General features: G+C 42.9%; 1 protein-coding gene across 1 annotated transcript in view; it reads right to left on the bottom strand.

Moving 5' to 3' along the window:
- Positions 1-1,089: 1,089 nt before the first annotated feature.
- The window catches only part of SLC41A1 (solute carrier family 41 member 1), an 83,982-nt gene continuing 59,192 nt past the window's right edge, over positions 1,090-25,879 (bottom strand). Inside the window, exons 5-11 of the mRNA XM_040423966.1 lie at positions 23,613-23,757; positions 19,273-19,419; positions 17,287-17,434; positions 16,403-16,482; positions 14,963-15,097; positions 13,399-13,547; positions 1,090-5,847 (exon numbers count right to left, since the gene is read on the bottom strand). Coding sequence (XP_040279900.1) covers positions 5,662-5,847; positions 13,399-13,547; positions 14,963-15,097; positions 16,403-16,482; positions 17,287-17,434; positions 19,273-19,419; positions 23,613-23,757 — 990 coding nt within the window. The 3' untranslated portion in view covers positions 1,090-5,661. The remainder of the gene's footprint in view (positions 5,848-13,398; positions 13,548-14,962; positions 15,098-16,402; positions 16,483-17,286; positions 17,435-19,272; positions 19,420-23,612; positions 23,758-25,879) is intronic.

The raw sequence follows: 25,879 nt of genomic DNA, 5'->3' as shown, positions 1-25,879 counted from the left end.
TTAAAGTAAATGGGTCCGCGATCCGATGCGGCTGACCTACGGCCGGCGAACAAGCATTGCGGCCCGCTATTTGCGGGCCGCTTCACAGGCACGGGTCACACACGTTCGTGTGAACCCGGCCTTAACCTGAGGTTTCAACCTGTCTGTATACCTCCAGATCATTAACTGATGGTCTGTCTTATGGATATACACGAGTCTGCCTATAACAGAGGTCGTACCACTCGTATCAACTGGCTTAATCTGCTTCCCTTGTATTCATAGACTTGCCACTATTTGGAGCTATATGACTACATAAAACATTTTATACATCTAGTTAATATATGTTTGCCCACTAGAGGGCGATAGTTTCACTAATGAAGCACCACAAAATTACTTGAACTGTTGTTTTGGACTTTAACCTGTTAAGGACACAGCCAATTTTCTCTCCCCAGCTTCCAAGAGCCATAACCTTTTAGATTATCTGTTCACATAGCCATATGAGGGCTTTTTATTTGCGGGATAAGTTGTACAGTTTTTTTTTTATTGGCACCATTTAATCCCTTTCAGAAAGCCATTTTTCACTTTTCTGACATGGCCAAATTTTTAAACTTTGCGTCACTTTATGTGATAACTTTTGAATACTTTTACTTATCCAACTGATTGTGCAATTGTTTTCTTGTGACACATTGTACCATGTTAGTGGTGAATTTGAGTTGATATATTTTACTTTAAAATAAAATCCAAAATTTACAGAAAATTTAGAAAAATTTTCTATTTTCTAAATGTTAATTTCTCTGCTTTTAATGACAGATAGTGACACCTCATAAAACAGCTGTTAATCAACTTTCACCACATGTCTACTATAAGGTTGGCTTCATTTTGTAAATGTATTTTAATTTTTATGGGCATTAGAATTTTAGAAGTGGTTTGTAAAAGAAAATTTCCCCAACCCATTTTTTTTAAGGACCAGTTCAGTTCTGAACTCACATTGCATGGCTGAACGGATGCGTTTGTGCAGATCCATGACGGATCCGCACCAAACGCGAGTGTGAAAGTAGAAAGTAGCCTAATCCACAACATGATAGACACTAAATAGGAGAGACAGAAGAGTGAATTTCAATAACTTTATTTTATTATTAAATAACTTCATTTCCATAAACAAATAATTTAAATCAGTTTCAATAAAGCAATAATTTTTATGCAAATAAAATTCTACTGTCATATTCCAAGAGGCAGTCCTATTCTATAGATCTTGCATCACTAACGGAAACCCCCCATACTTTTAGGGGTAATGAAAAGAATGCAATCATGAGATCTGACTCCCCATTGTGGCTTACACAGATTACAACAGGATTTCATAAAATCAGACTGCACATATAAAGCTACCTTTCAATTCCCTAAAAAAATTTAAAGAGAAAACTTTCAGTCTTCATTAAGATAACTAGAAGGTGATTTGGTAACATCAGTGCCTAAATGAACCATGGTGACTACCATAGTGACCAGATGATAATGCATGGTTTATGGAGAATCACCTCCCTTTATATGGATACTTGTTCTCTTCTAGCTGCTGTATGTGTGGATCTACATGAAATAGAACAATGCCCTGAATGGGCTGGCCCAAGTGCAGGATTTCAATGCATTAATACCAGCATTTCCTATCCCTCAGACCCCTGGGTCATGACAGGAGCTGCTCGTGAGAATAGCCTTCTATGCTAGCCCTGCTGGTTTTGGTCACCTCTGATGGTAGTTCATGTCCAGGCAGCACCTATACCTGACAGCAAATGCTAAAGTTCCTGCTTCACAGAAAAGACAGTGTTATAGAAGGCGTTCTGTAAAATATTCTGCAAGACTTGAATTTCCAATCATAAGACATGTAATGCGAGTCCTAGGGGTGATATTAAGTTACAGAAGTTTTCTTCTAAAAGCTTTAAATAGCAAATGATACACACATTTTAAACAATCCAGTTTATCCAGATATTTATCACCGTGAAAAACAAAATGCTGCAAATTCAATCAGTGAAGCACATAAGAGGTGACAACTTGTGTAGGAAAGAGTAAAGACTCACTAATGGTCCTTTTACATGGAGTAAACCATTTGTTCCCAATAATTGCCTAATCGTCATAAGGTGAGAGCCGCTTTCACATGCAGCAATCATCTACTCTGTATGGGAAAAAGCCATTGCTACAGCGATTGCTTGTCTACATAGAAAATAAGGTTCTGGACATCACAAAGGGAGATGTACTGCACAGAAACAGATTTTTGTTGCCGGCCAAAAGACACAAAATCGCCCAATGAACACTGGCACCTTCTCACACGCCGACTATTGGGAACCAGGATTTATACACTATTTAAATATTCATCCCCAATAATTGGCCTGATTATTAGTCCATGTAAAAGGACCCAAGTCTTTGTGAGTATTGATAATCTAGTAATGAAGACTCCTCATCACAGAGAGGGAAACTGCTAGAAAAATCAGCAGACATTGGAAGCCACGGATATTCTCCACAGCAAAGTTTTGGAAAATATTCAAGAGCAGACATGTAATACACATGCATCACGTCCTATGTCATTTCCATACTTCATTTACCTTTTCAGAACGGTACATTGGATAACAATAGATTTTATAACCAGCTATTGGGGGTAAGCAGTTTTAGAAGCCGATGTTGCGAGTGGACTGTATAGGAAGGAGAAGTATACTATGTAGGAAAGATTTATTTATTTATTTTAAATCTACTTCGTTTTGACTTCAAAAACTACTTTAAAACATGTGTGAATTCGCCCTAAATAGGGTTGTATAGTAGATTTTTTTAAAGGCAACGCTATTCCCATTCTGACACTTCCCAGACCCAGGCCTCTCTCTGCTTCCTGGTCCCTCTTGTCACAAATGAAACGTAACCGATCAGGCAATCACTGACTGAGGCAGGTCACTGCTATGGCCAGTGACTGGCAGAGCGTTCACATTTCCTGTGTTGAGAGGGTTCAGGAAGTATAGACCGGTGGAAAATTGGGAAGTGTCTGAGTTGAAGCAGTGAGTTATCAGAGAGTTAAGTTATTAAGAGGGAAGGAAAAAATAAATAAAAATAAATTGACCAGACAACCCCTTCTGAGACAATGGGGGCATATCGCTGGGATAAGTCCCAATTGTTTGATGGGTGCGGGTCCGCCCCTATATTGAGAACGGAGCAGGGAAAGTGGTGGCCGGAGGTCCAGCCACCACCAAGCTCTCCCTCCATAGAAGTGAATGGGAGCGCACCGTGAATGCGCGGCCACTGCTCTCATTCACTTCCGTCGGCCCATAGAAATAGCCAAACCAGCACTCATAGAAATTAATGGAGGGTGTCTGCGTATGCACAGTGCGCTCTCCACCACTTTCAGGGCTCCGTTCTCAGTGTAGGTGCAGGTCCTAGAGGTGGGACCCGAACCTATCAGACAATGGGAGCATATCCTAGCGATATGCCGGCATTGTCTGAGATAGGGAAAACCCCTTTAAGGGGAGGGAAGTTATCAAATAATTGTTCATATCACTGGTGTATTGAGTGGGTAGGAGCCTTCTAGTTCCCCCAGTAGGCAGGCAGTGTAAACAATGAAGTCTGAAAAAGCTGCATGCAACAGGCAGCTAAGACGCATAGATAGAGTAATCACAATAAACATACATATATAAGACAGATCTACCATCTTAGACAAAGAAGTCAGAAACAAGGCAATTGACCGGTGCACTAGTGTAGATGGATGGTGCTACAAATCACCCATGTGCTAGAGCCCAAATTCCACACAACCCAATTTATTTGCACTGCCTGCCATGTAGTCCTGCTACCTAGTGGGGAAGCCTGCGTAAAACACACAGGAGAGGATCGCACTTGGAGACAGTATGACAAGTTCATAAATGGGCCACAATCATGGCATCAATTTCATATTGCTGTAATCGTGGCATTTCTTTAAGAAACCCATTGTAGGAAACAATTTGTTTGTAGGCTCCGTGTGCTGTACTGCATAGTATCAATTGTGCATAGAATTATTATTTTTTTTTTATATATATATATATACACACATAATTTTCCCTCTGTAAATTACATATTTAAACACAGCAGCATGATCCAGGGCCATGTTCACACGTAGCCGTACACAAGTAAATAGCGTTTTACATAACTCCATTAACATCAGCAGATTTTTAAGTCCGCCGTATGCTCTATTCTGCCACAGATTTTTCCCAGATATTGCAGGAATTTGCAAAGGAGAAAATCTTTGGACACAGCATTCGTCACACACTTACTGGTCTGTTACACAGCTGAAGTCTGCGTGTGAACATGGCCCGACACTGCTATAAAAGCAGCAAATGTATATTTAGGCAGTTTGTGAATGAAGACAAGTTAATTTACATTCCCCAACATTGCACATCTAGAATTCTAACGTGTCAGTTTGATCTTTATTCACCAGGTGTACCCGTGTCTGACGCTGCACACCTGAAAAAAAAATACTGCAATAGTTAATACTGAAAACTGTTTGAACTCTGCCCTACCCAATGTATAGCAGTATGTAAGAGCCTGTATGGATGGCACATGGAAGGCCCTGTAGATTTATACTACAGAGCTGCAGGGACTTTGTGTGCCAGATATATTCTACCCTAGACAGATTTCATACAGAGTTTTTTTTTTAGGTTTATGAAGGTACAGTAATGCTTTTTACACCTCTATTACTGCACATAAAGGGGTACCCCACAGGATATGCCATAAATGTCCAATAGGTGTAAACCCACCCCTGGGACCAATACTTAACTCATGGACACTAAAGTGTTGGGACACGTGTGGCTCTCAGCTTTCACTTCTATGGAAATTCCAAAAACAGCAAGATAAGTGTGCACCAATATTTTTGGGACGCCCATAGAACTGAAAGAAAAGAGCATGCTCTACCTCTCCATTCACAACGGCTGAAGATGGGGCCACAAATCAAGATCGGTGCAGGTTTAAAGGCGTGAGCCACACCTATCAAACATTTATGCCATATCCAGTGAACAGGCCATAAGTTTGGAGATGGGAAAACCCCTTTGAAGAGCCATACAACCCAAGCCCACAATACGGACATGCATATGGGGCTTACTTTGCCAGGTCAATGGGTCAATGTCAGTATAAGTAAGCTTTTTCACAGATCTCTATATGCTATTCAGTATTCCCTCCACAATATTCATTGTTCTTCATTGGATGTTAGAGCATATATTTGGGAAGGAGCTTCTCTTCAGAAAACTACAAGCCCCCCAAGAGGTGTTGTATAGATTTTCCAGTGACATTCAACTTCATGAAACCTTTTTTTTTTTTAGAGTGTAAACATCCTAAATCATTTGGCAGACTATTACCCCTTTACAAAAAAATAAAATTATATATCATTTCTCGAAGTGGAGAATTCCTGCCCCCAAAAGTGAAAAGACGACATCTAGTGTTTTAAACATGCATATTGACACTGCTGAAGTGGGCAGCAGCAGGACAGGGGGGGGGGGGGGGCTCTGAAGCAGGTCCAGCTGCACCTACAGGGGTATCAGGCCTTACTGAAAGTAATTTAGCACATCGGTAACAAATGTAGCTGTGTACTAAGTTTATAAGGGAAACAATTGCACTTTTCTAGTTAGTCCTGTTAAATCATCCAGGCCATATAAATGGTCCCCACGCCAGGTACTTCAAGCAGGTCGACATTCAGTCTCCCACATCAGTGTCACGGTCTCCGATTAGCCAAAGTACATGGAAACTAAGAGCAAGAAGTCCAGTGCCCAGGAGATCCCCCAAGGCAGTGAGATAGGGAATCGAAAAGTTGTCGGGATCCATCCCTCTGCTCCACATCCAATGAACCATCCAGTCTGCAATGTACAGGAGAACAAGAACCTGCATGACAAGCACAGCAAAAAATTATCAGAGTTATTCACCATGTGCCTTCACGGTAGAGGTCCTAGCAAGTAATTCATACATATCCTGGAAAAATGACAAATAGACTGCACAAAACACGCTTCCAAGAAAAGATACAAAAAAATCTTATTTTACAGGGAAAGCAAGAGCAGAGTGGTTCTTTAATATATAACCATAATGCCTACAATGAGGTCATGCATCGTAAGCTTACAATACATAGGATCCTAAATAATTTTTTGGCGTTTAGCCAACAGATCTTTCAATCCAGCAGACAAACTTGTCCTCATCTGCACATGGGTATTGTTTTTCCTGTGTATCATTCCGATTTTAGTATTTATAGTAGAAAAACAAATCAAACATTTGCTCATCAACAGCAAATTTATGGTGTAGATATATAAACCAATATCACCAGAGGCGGTCTGGGAACTTAAAGTGGCCCTGGAAAAAAAATAAAGTGGCCCCATGTTGTAGGGGGGTCCAAATTGACAGAAGGCAGGGCAACATAAGTAGGCGGGGTCAGCAATACCATAGCACAAAATACCATCCCAGCAGGACCAAATGCAACAGTGCAACAATATATTTCTCCAAAAGCTGCCCCCTCTGTGGTGGCCATTAATAGCTGCCATTTTCTGTCCTCCTCTTTCAGTGGTCTCTGATTAAATATATGGATCAGGGGCAGAGAGGAGGTCTTGGGCGGCCCCCCAGGAAATTTTCCTGTAAGGTCTATGGCCAATCCACCCCTGAATATCCCACTCGCATGAATCCTGGGTTCAGATCTGGCCACGGGCAATATCTGCATGGAGACTGTTTTCCCAGCATTTGTGTGGGTTTCCTCAAATATCCCAAATACACACTGATATGTTTATTAACAGCCTATTAAATTGGCCTTCATATGTGAGATAGGAAAATTAGATTGTTAGCCTGACTGAAGATGGGGACTGATCGGAATAATCACACCCTCTACAGTACTAGGGATTATGGGGCACAGTTATTAAGACTGGTGTCTAAAACGCTTCCAAGCAGTCTTACATAGGCCTCTTGCACATGACCGTATGGCTTTTTCAGTATTTTACAGTCCGCAAAAAAAACTGATCCGAAAAAAAAAATATGTTTGTGTGCATTCCGTTTTTTGTGGAACGGAACAGCTGGCTTCTGATAGAACTGTACCATCTTTGTCCGTTATGCAGACAATAATAGGACATGTTATATCTTTGAACGGAACGGAAAAACAGAAACAGAAGGTATATGGAGTACCTTCCGTTTTTTTTTTTTTTGTGAATCCATTGAAATGAATGGTTCAGTAAACGGGGGGGGGCGGGGGAACCTTCATGTGCAGGAGGCCTTAGACCTTTTTCTACACCTATGTTTTTCAATGATTTTTTTATAACAAATAATCTTAATATAAGTCACTATACAAATGTAACACTCCTATATGGTATGTATCTGTCCATCCACCTGAAAGCATACACAAGACAGTAAGATGAGAAAAAAATAAAAATAAAAATGGTGATCTGGAGAACATGCATCTCATCTGCGGTACTGTAGATCTATTCAATCATAGCTTCTTTCATCACCAACCAGAGCCATGCAGTTACAGTGGCTGAATCATCTTGTTTCCTCAATTATACCCAATAACTTTTTTTTTTTTTTTAAGCCAGAAGAAAGCTGAGAAACTCATCAGCTGCTGGACAATATATAAGCAACAAGAATAAAAATATTTATTCCTTACCTAAGTGTTCTTCGTGTAACATATTGGGTGGGTTCACATGTTTTTTGCCATCCGTTTAACGTGTAAAAGTATGGATTATAAAAGTGTGGTGTGCTGCGCTTTTGTATTTTTATTTTTTTAACCACCTCACATCTGCCCATAGAATATAAACGTCCTATGGGTGGATGTTTAACTCTGAATGGACGTTCTGGAACATCCATTAAGAGATGGCAGCTGCACGCTACTCATGCAGCTGCAGAGCGGGTTTCCCGCTGTCAGCGACAGCAGGGCAATCCAGAGAGAAGGCAGGGAGAGTTCCTAGGTGTCCCCACCTTCTAGATCACTGCATACACAGCGCTCACCGAGTGCTGTGTATACAGATTAGGAAGCGATATGCGCTTCCTGTCCCGGCGGTCATGTGACCAACGGCGTCTGGAGAGTGCAGGAGCTGTCTGGTCTTTCACAGACCTCGATCAGCCCTGCACTGTAAGTAAGAACCGTCCGTAGGAATCTTCACTATAAAAATACCACATGACCTAACCCCTCAGGTGAACACCGCAAAAAGAGAAAAAGACGGTGTCAAAAGCCATTTTCTGTCACCTTACATCACAAAAAGTGTAACAGCAAGCGATCAAAAATGTCATATGCACCCCAAAATAGTACCAGTCATCTCATCCCGCAAAAAATATACCCTACCCAAGACAATTGCCCAGAAAAAAAAACAAAAAAAAAAAAAAAACACTATGGCTCTCAGACTATGAAGACACAAATGATTTTTTTTTGTTTCAAAAATGATAGTGTAAAACGTAATAAATACGTATAAATATTAGGTATCGCCGCATCCGTAAGGACCTGCGGTCTAAAAATATCACATTACCTAACCCCTCAGGAGAACACCGTAAAAAATAAAATTAAATTAATAGGGTGTCAAAAAAGCCATTTTTTGTCACCTTACATCACAAAAAGTGTAATACCAAGCGATCAAAATGTCATATGCATCCTAAAATAGTACCAATTAAACAGTCATCTCATCCCGCAAAAAAAATAAACCCTTCGTAAGACAATTGCCCAAAAAATAAAAATAAATGACTTTCAGACTATGGAGACACTAAAACATTATTTTTTTTTGTTTAAAAAATGATATTATGGAAAACTTAAATAAAAGAAAGTATACATATTATACACGTCCGTAACAACGGGCTCTATAAAAAATATCCCAAGACCTAACCCCGCAGATGAACAGTCAAAAAAATAAAATAAAAAAACTGTGCTAAAAAACACACTGTCACCTTACATCACTAAAAGTGCAACACCAAAAATAAATAAAAATAAACTATGGCTTTCAGAATGTGGAGACACTAAAAATTTTATTTTTCAAAAAGGCTTTATTATGTAAAACTGAATCAACCCAAAATGTTTTAGTATTGTGGCGTCCGTAACAACCTGCTGTATAAAAATAGCACATAATCTAACCTGTCAGATGAACACTGTAAATAAAAAATTAAAACGGTGCCTCACAAAAAGTGTAATAGAGCAACCAAAAATCATATGTACCCTAAAATAGTACCAACAAAACTGCCACCTTATCCCATAGTTTCCAAAATTGGGTCACTTTTTTGGAGTTTCTACTCTAGGGGTGCATCAGGGGGGCTTCAAATGGGACATGGTGTCAAAAAAAAAAAAACAGTCCAGCAAAATCTACCTTCCAAAAACCATATGGCATTCCTTTCCTTCTGCGCCCTACCGTGTGGCCATACAGCCGTTTACGACCACATATGGGGTGTTTCTGTAAACTACAGAATCAGGGCAATAAATATTGGGTTTTGTTTGGCTGTTAACCCTTGCTTTGTTAGCAGAAAAAAAAAATTAAAATGGAAAATCTGCCAGAAAAATAAAAAATTCTGAAATTTCATCTCCATTTTCCATTAATTCTTGTGGAACACCTGAAGGGTTAACAAAGGTTGTAAAATCAGTTTTGAATACCTAGAGGGGCGTAGTTTCTAAAATGGGGTCATTTTTGGGTGGTTTATATTATGTAAGCCTCAGAAAGTGACTTCAGAGCTGAACTGGTCCTTAAAAAGTGGGTTTTGGAAATCATGAAAAATTTGCTTCTAAACTTCGAAGCCTTCTAACGTCCCCAAAAATTAAAATTATATTCACAAAATGATCCAAACATGAAGTAGACATATGGGAAATGTAAAGTAATAACTTTTTGGGAGGTATTACTATTCTAAAAGTAGAGAAATTGAAATTTGGAAATTCGCTAATTTTTCCAAATTTTGGTATTTTTTTAATAATTAAAAATGAATTTTTTTTTACTCCATTTTACCACTGTCATGAAGTACAATATGTGACGAGAAAACAATCTCAGAATGGCCTGGATAAGTAAAAGCGTTTACCACATAACCACATAAAGTGACACGTCAGATTTGCAAAAAATGGCTGTCAGGAAGGGGGAAATGGCCCGGATGTGAAGTGGTTAAACACAGCGTACCCATTAAACGGATAGCAAAAACGTGACGTGAACCCAGCCTAAGGGCTCATGCACACAAACTTATTTTTTTTCCAGTTTCCGTTTTTTTCCCAGGTCCGTACGCGGAACAATTCACTTCAATGGGCCCACAAAAAAACAGAAATGACTGTGCATTCCGTTTCCCGTATGTCCTTTCCACACAAAACAAAAATAATAACGCTAACAGTGCCTATTCTTGTCCATTTTGAGGACAAGGACAGGCATTGTTTGGATCCGCAAAAAATTTATAAAATAAAAAAATAGCCCTCACATAGCTCTGTAGACAGAAGTATATAAAAAAAAAAAAAGTTGTGTGTCAAAATATGATTAAAGAGATTTGCTTTTTTTTTCTTCTCCGCATTCCCTAGGCCTTGTGACGTCATGTCCACTGGTCACATGGGTAAAGTCAATGGGTCCGAGCTGTGATACCAAGCACAGCGCTATACACATGTACAGTACTGTACTTGGTGAGCAGGGAGGAGGCCGTGGTGTCCAGTGCCTTCTCCAACAGCTGATTGGCTGGGGTTCCGGGTGTTAGACCCTCACCGATCAGATACTGATGACCTATCCAAAAAGGACAGGTCATCAGTATAAGGCCCCCTGCACACGAACGTGTGCTTCCCGTTGCCGTATTGAGGACCGCATTTGCGGATCCGCAATACACTGGTGCCGTTCCGTGGGCATTCCGCATCACGGATGCAGACCCATTCACTTGAATGGGTCCGCAAATCCGGAGATGCAGAACGGAAGCACGGAACGGAACCCTATGGAAGAACTACAGAGTGCTTCCGTGGGGTTTCGTCCCGTACTTCCGTTCCGCAAAAAGATAGGACATGTCCTATCTTTTTGCGGAATGGCGGGATCGCGGACCCATTAAAGTGAATGGGTCCGCGATCCGCTGCGGCTGCCCCACAGACTGTTTGTGCATTGCGGGCCGTAGCACGACCACGGGATGCACACGTTCGTGTGCAGGGGGCTTAAAACTCCCAGAAAACCTAAGATTAGTTTTTATTATGTTTTACTACAAAAAAAAATAAAAAAAAAAATATATATATCTGGTATCACAGTAATCATACTGATTCGCAGAATATGGTCATGTCATTTTTAGCTTACAGTGAATGCCAGAAAAACTGTGGGATAAATAAGAAAAATACAAAATACAAATAATTCCACCCCATTTTATTTTTTTAAATACAGTATTAGCAATCAAACAATCGCATGTTCAAGTTCTCCCAGGGACTAAGTAAGGGCCCTTTCACACTTGGAACTCTATGCCGGAAGAAAAGAACGCGTCGTCGGGGCTCTATGCCGGAAGAATCCTGATCAGTTTTATCCTAGTGCATTCTGAATGGAGAGAAATCCGTTCAGGATGTCTTCAGTTCCGGACCGGAACGTTTTTTGGCCGGAGAAAATACTGCAGCATGCTGCGCTTTTTGCTCCGGCCAAAAATCCTGAACACTTGCCGCAAGGCCGGATCCATTGAAAGGCATTAATCCGGATCCGGCCTTAAGCTAAACGTCGTTTCGGCGCATTGCCGGATCCGACGTTTAGCTTTTTCTGAATGGTTACCATGGCTGCCAGGACGCTAAAGTCCTGGTTGCCATGGTAAAGTGTAGTGGGGAGCAGTATACTTACCGTCCGTGCGGCTCCCCGGGCGCTCCAGAGTGACGTCAGGGCGCCCCACGCGCATGGATGACGTGATCCATGCGATCACCTCATCCATGCGCATGGGGCGCTCTGACGTCATTCTGGAGCGCCCCGGGAGCTGCACGGACTGTAAGTATACTGCTCCCCCGCTCCCCACTACTACTATGGCAGCCAGGACTTTAATAGCGTCCTGGGTGCCATAGTAACACTGAACGCATTTTGAAGACTGATCAGTCTTCAAATGCTTTCAGTTCACTTGTGTTTTTCCGGATCCGGCGGGCACCTCCGGCAAATGGAGTGTACGCCGGATCCGGACAACGCAAGTGTGAAAGAGCCCTAAAAACAAGTAAACTCTTGCAAAGCAAAACCTCATACGGCTAAGTAAATAGAAAACTAAAAAAATAAATATATAGTGTGTGAGGGAGGAAAAAACTAGAAAAAAAAAAAAACCTGGAAAGGTCCCACAACTTTGCATAAATCAATAGTACAGGAGAATATAAGAAACTCTGTAATATATGTAATCAGAGAATAATGGTTTGTTCTCCAGTGGGTGGCTGACTCGGCACCCCAGCCGATCAGCTGTTTGAAGAGAAGGCAGCTGTTTACCTGCTCACCGTTGCAACCGCAGCAGTGAGCAGTGCAATTACAACTAAGCCGTCCCATTCACTTCTATGGTATGGCTCCTTCCCATTCAAGTTAACAGGAAGGACCCGTCCCGAAGAAGTGAATGGGACAGCTGAGATATAAATTACACCTGCTCACCTCTGCGGTTACAACAGCCATCAGGTAAACTATGAAGTCGCCGCTCCCCCCACCGATCTGAGGATAGGTCATCAATATAAATAAAGCAGACAACCCCTTTAAGGAGCAGAATGTGCTGGGTCCATGTACAGTCATCATTACAGCTAGTTCCCACCCACCAGATCACAGATAACCGAGAATTAGAGATGCGGCATGCAAAGCAGGAAACTGCTAAAACACACCAGATACAAGTCATATAATGGCCAGATATAGTGTTATCACCCATGTACACACGTATGGCAGCTTATTTTGAGAAGTGATCCAAAACGACAGGTATGCTTGAACTTCAATAGTTCCCCATAACTAATAATTACTTATATATCCTAGAGCAGTGGTGGCGAACCTATGGCACGGGTGCCAGAGGCGGCACTCAGAGCCCTCTCTGTGGCCACCCGCACCCTGGAAAAAGTCTATGGTATACCAATATGCCTTAGACTTCTGCCATTCATCAGCACAGGGCGCACTATGAACAGCACAGGCAGCGCATTAAATGTAGGCAGGCTACTATAGCTAAATGATAAAGTACATGGAAGATATACTATTGGACTGTAGGATTCATGTTAAATTGCCGTGTTGGCACTTTGCAATAAATATGTGATTTTTTGGTTACAGTTTGGGCACTCTGTCTCTAAAAGGTTCACCATCACTGTCCTAGAGGAAGCTTGGACATTTTCATGTGATACACTATTGGACCAATTGGAAGGAGGCCTAAAATTTAGCACACAAAAAATATAGGTTCCACTACAATAAATTCTGAAAATGATTGTTTAGTGATCATTTAGTTAGTAGGATGTCCAACACTAACATAAGGTTATCGTGTGGGCATAGCAGTTCTGTGTTTTACAATTTCAGTTGCACTAACCTGAAGTAATGCTGCCATCATGTAGAAGACCATGAAAATGATTGTCATGGTTGTGTGTCCAGCCTTCATGGCGTTGATTGTGTACAAGAAAACCAAATGGCCTGGCACCACTAGGAGGAACAACACGCGGGCTGAACGAGAGTTCACATCTGGGCAAATGACAAAAAATATATATACAGTAAGTGAAAATACAAAACCTCAACAACTAACAGCATTCCAATCCAATAAACTATTCCATACTGAACAACTTCCTACATTTCATTGTGCTTTATACCTTTGTTACGCTTTTCCTTACATTAAAATTAGACAAACATGGCACAAAGAAAAAACTGTCATATGAATGTGCACCAAGAGGTGGCACCCCCTTGGTACAAAAACACTATCTGATTGGGACCTGAAATCCACACCTTGAAATACTGAAAGGAACTGAAAGACTTTATTTAGGCCGTTCTAATGCAGCTCTGCAGGGGAGAAGTATATTTAATGCCATATTTAATGGTTCAGATCCTGTCAATGTTGGCAAACATAACCTTAGAGAAAGGCTTCCCTGCTTTGTCTTGACGGGATGATGACCGTTCTTGGCACCGAATATACAGCTAATGTACAGACCCATGTTACAGCCCAATGCACCTATGGGGAGAATAAACCACCAGGCAAAGACAACCATTTAAAATCCATATCTAGAGAAACGTATCCCCATTATCTGTTGCAGGCAGCACTAGGGGTGCACCTTTAATGAGGAGAGTTGAGGCGGCCAAGAGGAAAGTGGGGGGCATCGATCTGAAAAAGTATAGTGATTAGCGCATTGAGTACTGTGCTAGAGAAAGACTTGCCTCACCATCAGGACCCAACACGCACGGCTATATTTTGTATGTTTTGTACCACTGTATGTAATGTCCATAAATGTCAGGGCTAAGAAAAGGAGTTAGAATAGAAGTGGTTATTTCAATTTTCGCCTCAGGCTGCAGAAAGGCTAGATGCAACCCTGAGCAGCACCCAATTTTGTCTGAGAAGACATGTAAAACCTCACATTACACCCTGGATACAATAAAGTTTCCATGTGCAATATATTGGAGGGACTACAGAATATCTTCTACAGGAAAGTTACGGTCTGTAGATTTATAGATTGTTTGGACATTTTAGAACTACATTGTCGCAAGCAATTTCCAGTTTTGTTTTGCTTATTATTTAACTTGACATGTCCTTTTAGATCTTTTGGTTAATGTTCACATGCCTGATGACTTATACAGCCACATGCAAATATACAGTGTAGCATCTCAAACTTTCCAGTGACATGGGTGTGAAATATCCTTGACATTTCTAGACCGTGAATGTAGACATACATTGGTATGTGACCCTCTGCTTCTCCACAGCAGGTTATGCAATAAATGAAGGATACAAATAGTGGCTGCTTGAGTCTTTGAAGACTGCACACAGCAGTCATAAGAGCAGTCCTTCCAACCAAGGTCAGCCTTGAGGCTAGGTCACACGATGGATCAATTAATCTGCTCAAAAACAAGCAAACTGCTAATACAGGAGCTAGAATGCACATTACAAACAGTACCAGAAGTGAAGAATGTTCTACAAGGACTGGGACATTTACGAGAGACCAGACCAATGTCATCGCCTGGTGATCCCATCATGTGAAGATATGTGGATATACGGCTGGCCTGCACAGCAACCAAGTTCCCGCCAACACCTAATAAAAGAGGAAAACCAGTTCAGTCTGCAAGCAAAATGCAGTCACGTATTAACAGGATGCACACAACACAGGAATCAGAATCTCAAAAATTATAGGGGGTCATTTATTAAGAGTGACATTTTAGACGCTGTTCTTAATAGCCCCTATATCTAGCGGTGAATCCACTGAAGTTATTAAGAGGCGCAAGCCTCAACATAACTTCGGAGCATCCAGCTACAGTCTAAATGCCAGCCGGCTTTCTTTTTTTTTTAAAGAACAAATTGAACACAAATCGAGCAATTCACATAGCTTTTCTTTTTTTTAAACAGCCAGTGAACAGCGGACATCAAAAAAATAGGAAGTCTTATTTTTTTGTCCTTTTTTCGTGGCCAGACAGACCCCATTGAAATCAATGGGACTGTTTTTACAGTTTTTAATGGCTGTTAGACAGGAGTGCACCTGTCTAACGGCCGTTAAAATAGGAAACACTAGTGGAAAATGGTTTTAGGGGTTAAAAAAAAATATAAAAAATTACTCACCTCATCCACTTGCATGCGCAGAGGCAGCCGCTTCTCTCTTGATGCTAAAGGATGGTGATCACTCTGGGAGTGCAGGTCCTTCAGCATCAAGAGTGGAGCAACTGCCCCTGCGTGTGCAAGTGGATTAGGGTTTTTAAATATAAGACTGGAGGGGTCCAACATTTCACATCAATGGGAACAGCACTGCAGTTACCAGCTCCATCCACTGTTTAAGACTTTTGGCCCCGCAGCTACAACTAAACCGCTGATCAGTGTGGGTGCAGAGTGTTGCACCCCTTTGATCTGGTATTGATTGCCTATTCTGAGGCTAGGACGTCAATATCAAAATCCTGGACAACCCCTTTAAGGGCTTGTTCACACGAACGTGTGAAGCCCGTGCTGTGGACCGCAAATTGTGGTCCGCAATGCATGGGCACCGATCGTGGCCCAGCCGCATGGGGATCGCGGACGCATTCACTTGAATGGGTCCACGATCCGTCCGTTCCGCAAAAAGATATAGCATGTTCTATCTTTTTGCGGTGCTGAGGCACGGAACGGAACCCCAGGAAGCACTCTGTAGTGCTTCCGTAGTGTTCCGTGCTTCCGTTCCGCATCTCCAGATTTGCGGACCCATTGAAGTGAATAGGTCGGCATCCGTGATGCGGAATGCACCCGGAACGGTGCACGTGTATTGCGGATGGTGGTGTTTCTGTTTAATATTCACAGTTATTTCCAGTTATTCTTGGTAGATACTCTACCCATGGTTAAAAATGGAATGAAGAAGATCACAAGGTCACACACTTACCATTTATGACAGGAGTGAAAACAGCTATTCCAGCAAAGTTAGGATCGGACACCGTTTTATCCAAAATCAATCCCCCAATGCTGCAGTAAGTATATGTGAAAATACATGTTAAATAGCGCAAAAAATAAAAAAAATAAAAAGGTTCAGTAGAAAATGCATGTAGGATATCAATGTCACAGCTATGTCTAAAACAGAGCCTGCAAAGCATGCACAGCCTTTTTTCGGAAGTCCCATAGAAATGAATGGGAAGCGCACTGTGCAAGCGCAGCCACCACTCCATTCACTTCTACATGGCTGATGGAAATAGCCGAGCCAGCTTTCAGCTATCACATATAAATTAACGGAGGGCAGCCAGGGACCCGCAACTACCAGACATTGGTGACATATCGCTAGGATATGCCACCAATGTTTGAGATGAAACAACCACTTTAAAGAGGACCTTTCACCATTCCTGACATTACAATAAGTACCTGGCACTGCAGGGCATTATTAGTAGATGTCATGGCTGTCATTTTTTTTCAGCTAGCTTGGCTGCTCTGTTGCCCTGCTGAGCCCCCGTTCTGGTTTCGCGCCCTGTATGCCAATAGGTAGCATCAGTACAGGGAGGAGGAGATGCCAGCTTTTCTCAGGGGGGGAAGCACGTCACAGCCAGGTAAGAGAAGAAAAAAAAAAAAAAAGTACAGCCACAACATTTACTAAAAATGCCCTACAGTGCCAGGTGCTTATATTGTAATGTAGGGACCGGTGAAAGGTCCTCTAAGTATAAATTCTACAATTTGCTCAAATTTTGGTTTAAAAAGGTCTTAATCTGCTTTGGTCGGGTGTTAAACCATTCTGGAAGCAGTCGCTTACCTTTAAATACTAGAAAACTGATATCAACCCACCTGCTGATGGCCATAGCAATGATAACAGGTTCCCATCCGGTTGCCAGCACCTGCCTTGTTGCTGGATTTTTCCTTGCAATTATAAACCACACAGGTAGCAGAGCTATGAACAGCAGGCACACAATTAGGTTGACAAACACATTGATCTCTATAGACAGGAGAAACAAAAAGAAAAGAAAACATTTAGCAATAGTTCATTACTTCAAGTGGTAAAAGAGTAAAACATCACAAACTTTAATTCCCACAGACGAGAACCTCTATACTACACTTATTTTATTTCCTCTATGTGTAAGTAATGCACATTAGGCTAGTCAAAGGAACCAGTCATGCTGATCCTGTGCCTGATCTGCAGGCGGCATGCTGTGGAGCAGATCAATATATACACCATATTTTTCCACTCTAAGACACTTTCCCCCACTTTTAGGGGGGGGGGGGCCCGTGCATCTTAGGGTACTTTCACACTAGCGGCAGGACGGATCCGACAGGCTGTTCACCCTGTCCGATCCATCCTGCCGCTATTTCGCCGTGCCGCCGGAATTGACTATAATGGGGACGGGGGCGGAGCACCGGCGAGAGGCCGCCGGACTAAAAGTACTGCATGTCCGACTTTAGTATGGCAGCCTCTCACCGCGCTGGAGCTCCGTCCCCGTCCCCATTATAGTCAATGGGGACGGAGCGGCAGTCCGGCGGCACGGCGAAATAGTGGCAGGACGGATCCGACAGGCTGAACAGCCTGTCGGATATGTTCTGCCTCTAGTGTGAATACTAATGAGCACTTCTATTATGGAAGCGCTTAATAGTATTGTAGGACCAGGGAGCAGTAAGTGTAGCGCTACTAGAATTGGCATTACTCATTGCTCCGTAGTCTTCTCTGTGCTGTCCTATGTCCTGACAGCAAGGAGAGTGGTTTAATTTTTTGTCCGATCTGAGGTTTGACAAAAATTTCACTTATTTTCCTACTAAAAACAAAGGCTGGTGTTACACCAGTAGATGCAGCCGATTATTGTTGGGAGGGAAGCTTTCCTTCCCAACAATCGCCTACTCGTCAGTGACGGAGACCCTTGCTATTACATGCGGAGATCTCCTCCACAGTATGGGGAGGAGCGATCGTTAATGCCATCGCTCATCCCCATACAATCATTTATCAGCAGCAGACTGCGATCAGATGGCATGATCTGCCGCCAGCAAACAATGATTTTTAAAATTGCAAATACCCGATGGACGAGCGTTTGCTTGTTCATTGGGTAATCACTGACAGTATTAGATTGCCAGATCATCCTACGAATGCTTGTTAGCGATGACTATTATCTGCTGGTGTAATAGAACCTTAAGAGCGTCTTATGGTCAGGTGTGTCGTACAGAGTGAAAAACAAGATAGTTTTGTGGGGAAAAAGATTCAGTATAACTTAATTTATTCATTTAAAATCCTGCTCTATGCTTAGAAATCTACTAGGCAGTATCATCAGTGGTTGACAGCCTTCCCTGTGCATGCAAGGAGTCCAGGGAGCAGAGACACACACAGTGATACCCAAACACACACTGCAGAGATTTGCGCGACTATATGGTTATACAAGTTACACTGAATCTTTCCCCACAAAACTATGGTATATATTAATCTACTCAGCATAGTCTTCTCTGTAACATGCTACCTGCAGGTTGGACTGTGTGCAGAATGTTAGTTTCCAGTAAAATGGACTTTGATAATTCCATACTTTTCTTTCCACTTTATCAAATTATTTCTAACCAATCAAGACAAAGGGGGAGATTTATCAAAACTGGTGTAAAAGGAAAACTGGTTTAGTTTCCCACAGCAACTAAGCCCGTTTTCCTTTATACCAGTTTTGATAAATTCCCCCCCCCCCTCAAATTATATGGAAGGTAGGCCTAGCTAGGGTGTTTGTGTAGATTTTTGTATCAAAATATTCCAGTTCAGTGTAGAAATAAAATGGAAATTAAAAAGAAAATGCCAAAACACTGGTTACTTACTCATTTCTTTGTAGAGGCCCCAACTAATACCAGAAAGCAATGCCAAAGTAACCAGGTCTCCAAGGCTGGCAGCTATAGGCGTAGCCACATTGTCAGGATTAATGCCAAGTTTTTTAGCACCAAGGATTACCCCAATCATAACAAGACCTAGCGACAGAAAAATAAATGAACACCTTTTTTATTAGGTCTGTAGGCAGGTCAGTATGCAGGTATATTGACACATGGGAGTACTTATCACACCCTGCACTCCAGAATTCTGGCTACTAAAAGTTGCAAAATATGCCTTCAACTTTTCAGGGTTATTTGCGGAACAAAAAAAATAAAAAAAAATTATAATAACTTCAGTTTTGAAAAGTGGATGTAATAAACCCGTCAAGCTGATCTAAACCCAAATTATCAACCGTGACCTTATAAAAAAAAAAAAGTCTTAAAATTGTTGCAAACTTAAAAGGAGTTGTCCTATGAAAAATATTCTACAGTTTTTACACCAGCGCCTGGATCTGAATACTTTTCTAATTGCATTTAATTAATAATTTAGCATAGCCACTGAGTTATTCAATAAAATGTATCTGTATAGTGCCACCTGCTGCTTGTTTTTTTTCTAATTTCTTTGACCTGCTCACTGAGGTGGCCGCACATGCTCAGTTTAATCCTTCAACTGCCTCCTGAGCTATGATAGGGAGAACTGAGACACACCCCCTTAGCTGTAGCAGAAAAGACACTCCCCTTGAGCTGCCAGCTTAAAGAGGACCTTTCACTGATCCTAAGTATACAGACATGGAGAGCGGAGCCCGGGGATCTCACTGCACTTACTATTATCCCTAGGCGCCGCTCCGTTCTCCCGCTATGCCCTCCGGTATCTTCGGTCACTAAGTTATGGTAGGCGGAGACTAAGTTATGGTAGGTGGAGTCTGTCTTGTTCTGCTGTAGCGCTGGCCAATCGCAGCGCAGAGCTCACAGCCTGGGAGGTTCTTTTCTAGATATTAGATATCTACCGAGTTATTCAATGAAATCCAGCTCTTTAGAACCACCTGCTGTCTGATCTTTTTCTAATTTCTCTGTCCTGCTCTCTGAGATGGAAGCACATGCTCAGTTCCATTATTCAACTGCCACTAGCTGCATCAGACAGGACCCGTCCTCTGAGAAAGGACACGCCCCCCCCCCCCCCCCCCCTTCCACCAAGCTGCCAAGTTGGAATTAAATTAGAACAATTGAAGCAATGAATGGGGAGATCTCTAGATCCATGAGATGACAGAGCAGCAGATTATCGGGAAGGAAGCGTTCCTTCCTGACAATCTGCTGCTTGCTGGTGGAGGAGACTGCCGCATATACATACAGCGATCTCCTTCATAGTATGTGGAGGAGTGATCGCTAATGCCATCGCTCTACTGACTTGTTTGCCAACAGTACATTTACATCGCCAGTTAATAACTAGTGAGCATTCCTATGAACACTTGTTAGCGATTATCTTTAAAAGCTATGTACACCTTTGGGATAATTTTTTTTTTTTATTGTACTCATTGAGCTAAAAATCTTTTTTCAATTAGTCTTTGTTAAAAATATATAGAACCCTTTTTTCTGTACAGAGCTCTAGAAGCACCCTGTGGATTTCCCCCTGTCAGTTGGGGAGTTGACAGGCTCCTTTTATTTTATGATAGCTCAGTTCTCATCTTACTAATAAGAAAGTGGCTTAAATAAGTGTTTATGACCTCTCAGTAGTTTAGAGATAAAGTTTATTAGATGACTGGCACAAAATGAAAAGTACCAGTCACACAGCTAGAAAAACAGTTAAGCCTTTGTGATAGAACGGCTCAATATTTTTAATAAAGGCTAACTAAAAATATGATTTTTTGCCAAATATGAGTGAAATGCAATTAAAACAAAAATTGCCTCCAAAAGTGTACATTAAGATTCTCAGCCTGTGTAAAGGGCCCTTTAGGAACGGTGGCTAGTTCTAGCTTTGTTAGATGTTGTCATGCATTAGATTTTGTGATATTTTCTTTTTTTACATTTATATTGGGATAACCCCTTTAAGCAAAACGGTCTGGGAGTATATAAAACAAAAAAACACAAAACACATAGGGGAGATTTATCTGGTGCAATGGAAAATCTAACTTACTTGTCCCTAGCAACCAACCAGATTCATACTTTCATTTTGAAAAAGGTGCTTTGAAAAAAATTAAATAAAATGAGAGCGAGAGATAGAGAGAGAGAGCTAGAGAGAAACTGCCCTGATCATAAGGCCTCTTTCACACGACCGTTGTGTGCACCCGTGGCCGTTGTGCCGTTTTTTTTCGCGGACCCCATGACTTTCAATGGGTCCGTGGAAAAAACGGAAAATGCACCGTTTTGCAGCCGCATCAGAGATCCGTGTTTCCTGGCCGTGAAAAAAATATGACCTGTCCTATTTTTTTCACGGCCAACGGTTCACGGACCCATTCAAGTCAATGGGTCCGTGAAAGAACACGGATGCATACAAGATTGGCATACGTGTCCGTGATCCGTGGCCGTAGGTTACTTTTTATACAGACGGATCCGAAGATCCGTCTGCATAAAAGCTTTTTCATAGCTGAGTTTTCACTTCGTGAAAACTCAGAACCGACAGTATATTCTAACACAGAAGCGTTCCCATGGTGATGGGGACGCTTCTAGTTAGAATACACTACAAACTGTGTACAAGACTGCCCCCTGCTGCCTGGCAGCACCCGATCTCTTACATGGGCCGTGATCAGCACAATTAACCCCTTCAGGTGCGGCACCTGAATGGGTTAATTGTACTATCATATCCCCCTGTAAGAGATCAGGGCTGCCAGGCAGCAGGGGGCAGACCCTCCCCCCCCCCCCCAGTTTGAATATCATTGGTGGCCAGTGCGGCCCCCCCCCCCCCCCCCTTCTATTGTAATAATAGGTTGGTGGCCAGTGCGGCCCCCCCCTCCCTCTATTGTAATTATTCGTTGGTGGCACAGTGTGCGCCCCCCCCCCCCCTCCCTCTATTGTAATAATTCGTTGGTGGCACAGTGTGCGCCCCCCCCTCCCTCTATAGCATTAACAACATTGGTGGCCAGTGTGCGGCCTCCCATCTCCCCCCCCCCATCATTGGTGGCAGCGGAGTTCCGATCGGAGTCCCAGTTTAATCACTGGGGCTCCGATCGGTAACCATGGCAACCAGGACGCTACTACAGTCCTGGTTGCCATGGTTACTTAGCAATAGTACAATAGTAGAAGATTCATACTTACCTGCTGGTGGCTGCTGCGATGTTAGTGTCCGGCCGGGAGCTCCACCTACTGGTAAGTGACAGGGTCTGTGCGGCGCATTGCTAAATGAACTGTCACTTACCAGTAGGAGGAGCTCCCGGCCGGACACGAACATCGCAGCTCCCAGGCAAGTATGAATCTTTTACTATTGTACTATTGCTAGTAACCCGCTGCCACCAATGATCGGGGGGGGGGGGGGGGGAGAGATGGGAGGCCGCACACTGGCCACCAATGTTGTTAATGCTATAGAGGGAGGGGGGGCCGATGGGGGGGGGGCGCCACCAACGATTTATTACAATAGAGGGAGGGGGGGCCGATGGGGGGGGCGCACACTGTGCCACCAACGATTTATTACAATAGAGGGAGGAAGGGGGGGGGCCGCACTGGCCACCAATGATATTCAAACTGGGGAGGGGGGGGGGGGGTCTGCCCCCTGCTGCCTGGCAGCCCTGATCTCTTACAGGGGGATATGATAGTACAATTAACCCCTTCAGGTGCGGCACCTGAGGGGTTAATTGTGCTGATCACGGCCCCCTGTAAGAGATCGGATACTGCCAGGCAGCAGGGGGCAGTCATGTACACAGTTTGTAGTATATTCTAACTAGAAGCGTTCCCATCACCATGGGAACGCCTCTGTGTTAGAATATACTGTCGGAAATGAGGTTTCACGATCTAACTCATATCCGACAGTATATTCTAACAGAGGCGTTCCCATGGTGATGGGGACGCTTCAAGGTAAAATATACCATCGGATTGGAGAAAACTCTGATCCGATGGTATAAAAGGGACTCCAGACTTTACATTGAAAGTCAATAGGGACGGATCCGTTTGAAATGGCACCATATTGTGTCAACGTCAAACGGATCCGTCCCCATTGACTTGCATTGTAATTCAGGACGGATCCGTTTGGCTCCGCACGGCCAGGCGGACACCAAAACGACTTTTTTTTCATGTCCGAGGATCCTCCAAAAATCAAGGAAGACCCACGGACGAAAAAACGGTAACGGATCACGGAAAAACGGGACCCCGTTTTGCGTACCGTGAAAATATACTGTCGTGTGCAATAAGCCTAAGAGTGTGCTCACCCAGGACCAGAGAAGCAATGAAGGCAGTGGAGACACTGCTCGCACATAACAGCACAGCATGTTCTATAAGGAAATGGCCATCTGGGATCCAGCCAAAAATAACTGCTGCAATAGAAGCCAGGAAACCTACAACCGTTGCTTGTACCTAAGACGAGGAAAACATAAGATAGTTAGCCAGCATGAAATGTCTCAATTCAAAATAAAACCACCAATCAAGCAAACTCGTTATGCTCAACATTTATTTCACGTTGTAACAGCTGCAACCAAGGCAGAAGAACCTTTAGACAGGTTTAGTGTAATCCTGATTTTAAGGTGTTGCCCAGCCATTAAATTGTGTTGAAAATGCTCAAATACGGTAAGTAATAATCACCTTACCGATCACCCGCTGCTCCCATTCCAATGCATTCCAGGATCCTTGCCAGTATCTGTACTTCCTAACCCCTCCTGACAGACATGTGACGATGCACTGGTGACCAGTTATGGCAGTAACTCGTCCAAGTGGAGAGGTAGCAGGAAGTAGAGACTGCCAAGAGGACTCAGGAAGTGACAGAAGAAACATCAGGGGATCTGTGCGGTATTACTTATTTTATTAAAGGGTCAATGCGCTTCAGAAAACTTTTGAGATGTTATAGGGACATATCAAAAATTTTGATCAGTGGGAGTCAGAAAACTGGGATCCCCACTGATCCCTCGAACGAGGGGAGAGAAGCGCTCATTTAGTAAATTCTCTCTCCACGCTGCAGGACAGGAAAGTGAGAAGGACTCAAAAGAAAGTCTACGGGCCAGTCTCGCGCAGCGAGAAGAAAGCGTGCGTTATGCAAACGCTTCTTCCCCCTTGTTCTAGAGATTGTAAGGGTCTCCACACTCAAACCCCCCACTGATCAAAACGAACGTTTCATATAAAAAGCATTCAGTGTTTTTAATGGCTGGACAACTCTTAATCCATCAGGTTTTTAACATATTTTCTCTTACTGGATTAAATCATGTCACCACTCCTGCCTGTTTTAATGGCTTCATGCATTCCCCACGTACTAACAATACTTAAAGGGAGTCTGTCACCACATTTGAGCCTATTAGACAGATCCAATAGCGTTAATAGTGCCACCCAGAAGTTTAAAACGGTACCTTTGTTGCATATACCGGAGTCTTGTTTGAGCCAAAAATGAACTTTGTAGGTTCTGTAAATGCGCCGTCTCAAGTGCCCAGGGCGGCGTCTCAATCTTCCGAGCCCAAGACCGGACCTCCCCAACGGCTCATAACCCCGCCCTCCTTGTGCCTCTGCCCGCCCGTTTACACTCCTCCTCTCTCCTGCGGCGCAGTGGAAAAGGAGAGAGGAGGAGTGTAAACGGGCGGGCAGAGGCACACGGAGGGCGGGGTTATGAGCCGTTGGGGAGGTCCGGTCTTGGGCTCGGAAGATTGAGACGCCGCCCTGGGCACTTGAGACGGCGCATTTACAGAACCTACAAAGTTCATTTTTGGCTCAAACAAGACTCCGGTATATGCAACAAAGGTACCGTTTTAAACTTCTGGGTGGCACTATTAACGCTATTGGATCTGTCTAATAGGCTCAAATGTGGTGACAGACTCCCTTTAAGCATCTACTCTTATGGCTCTATGATGTGCCATTCCTTTATTATTTCTACTAGAAGTTATGAATTCATTGCTAGCAGTCTGCAGTAAGGGTACAGAGGGGAGGTAACAAGTTGGGGGGGTGTACCTGCACAGTCTGAAAATGCCAGCACTGATTGGATAGAGTCTGTGCAGGGACACCACTGTGGACTATTACTGCAGACTGCTAGTAATTAATTCATAGCTTCTAGTAGAAATAACAGAGGAATGGCACATCATAGAGCCATAAGAGTAGATAGATGCTCCAGAATTACTTTTACATGGGGAATGCATGAAGCTATTAAAAACAGGCATGTCCGGAGTGGTGGAAGATCTTCTTTAATGTTCATTACAGGGGTATTCTGTCAACCCCTCCCTCAGCTGCCCAAACACATAGCAGAAGACCAGTCCAACTATCCAGCGTGTACTGGGTCTCCTGAAAGCAGATGTTGGAAGGGAGAGGGGGTGACTAGGATTGGGCATGTTTGAGATCATACCATTTACTTCGTACAGCTGGGTGATAATTTTGACAGCTGCTGACTCCCCCCCCCATTCTTCTCCACTGAATAATTTTTGATGTTTGGGTTCTTTGTGCCTTGCAGAAACTTCTTTAGGACATTTTGCAGGCAGCCACACTAGTGCTCTTAAGTACTAAAAGA

This window comes from Bufo bufo, chromosome 3 (genome assembly GCF_905171765.1).
Source record: "Bufo bufo chromosome 3, aBufBuf1.1, whole genome shotgun sequence".
Classification (NCBI taxonomy): Eukaryota; Metazoa; Chordata; class Amphibia; order Anura; family Bufonidae; genus Bufo; species Bufo bufo.
Note: the sequence above shows the minus strand (reverse complement) of the source record. Positions and strands in the feature narration are given on the sequence as shown.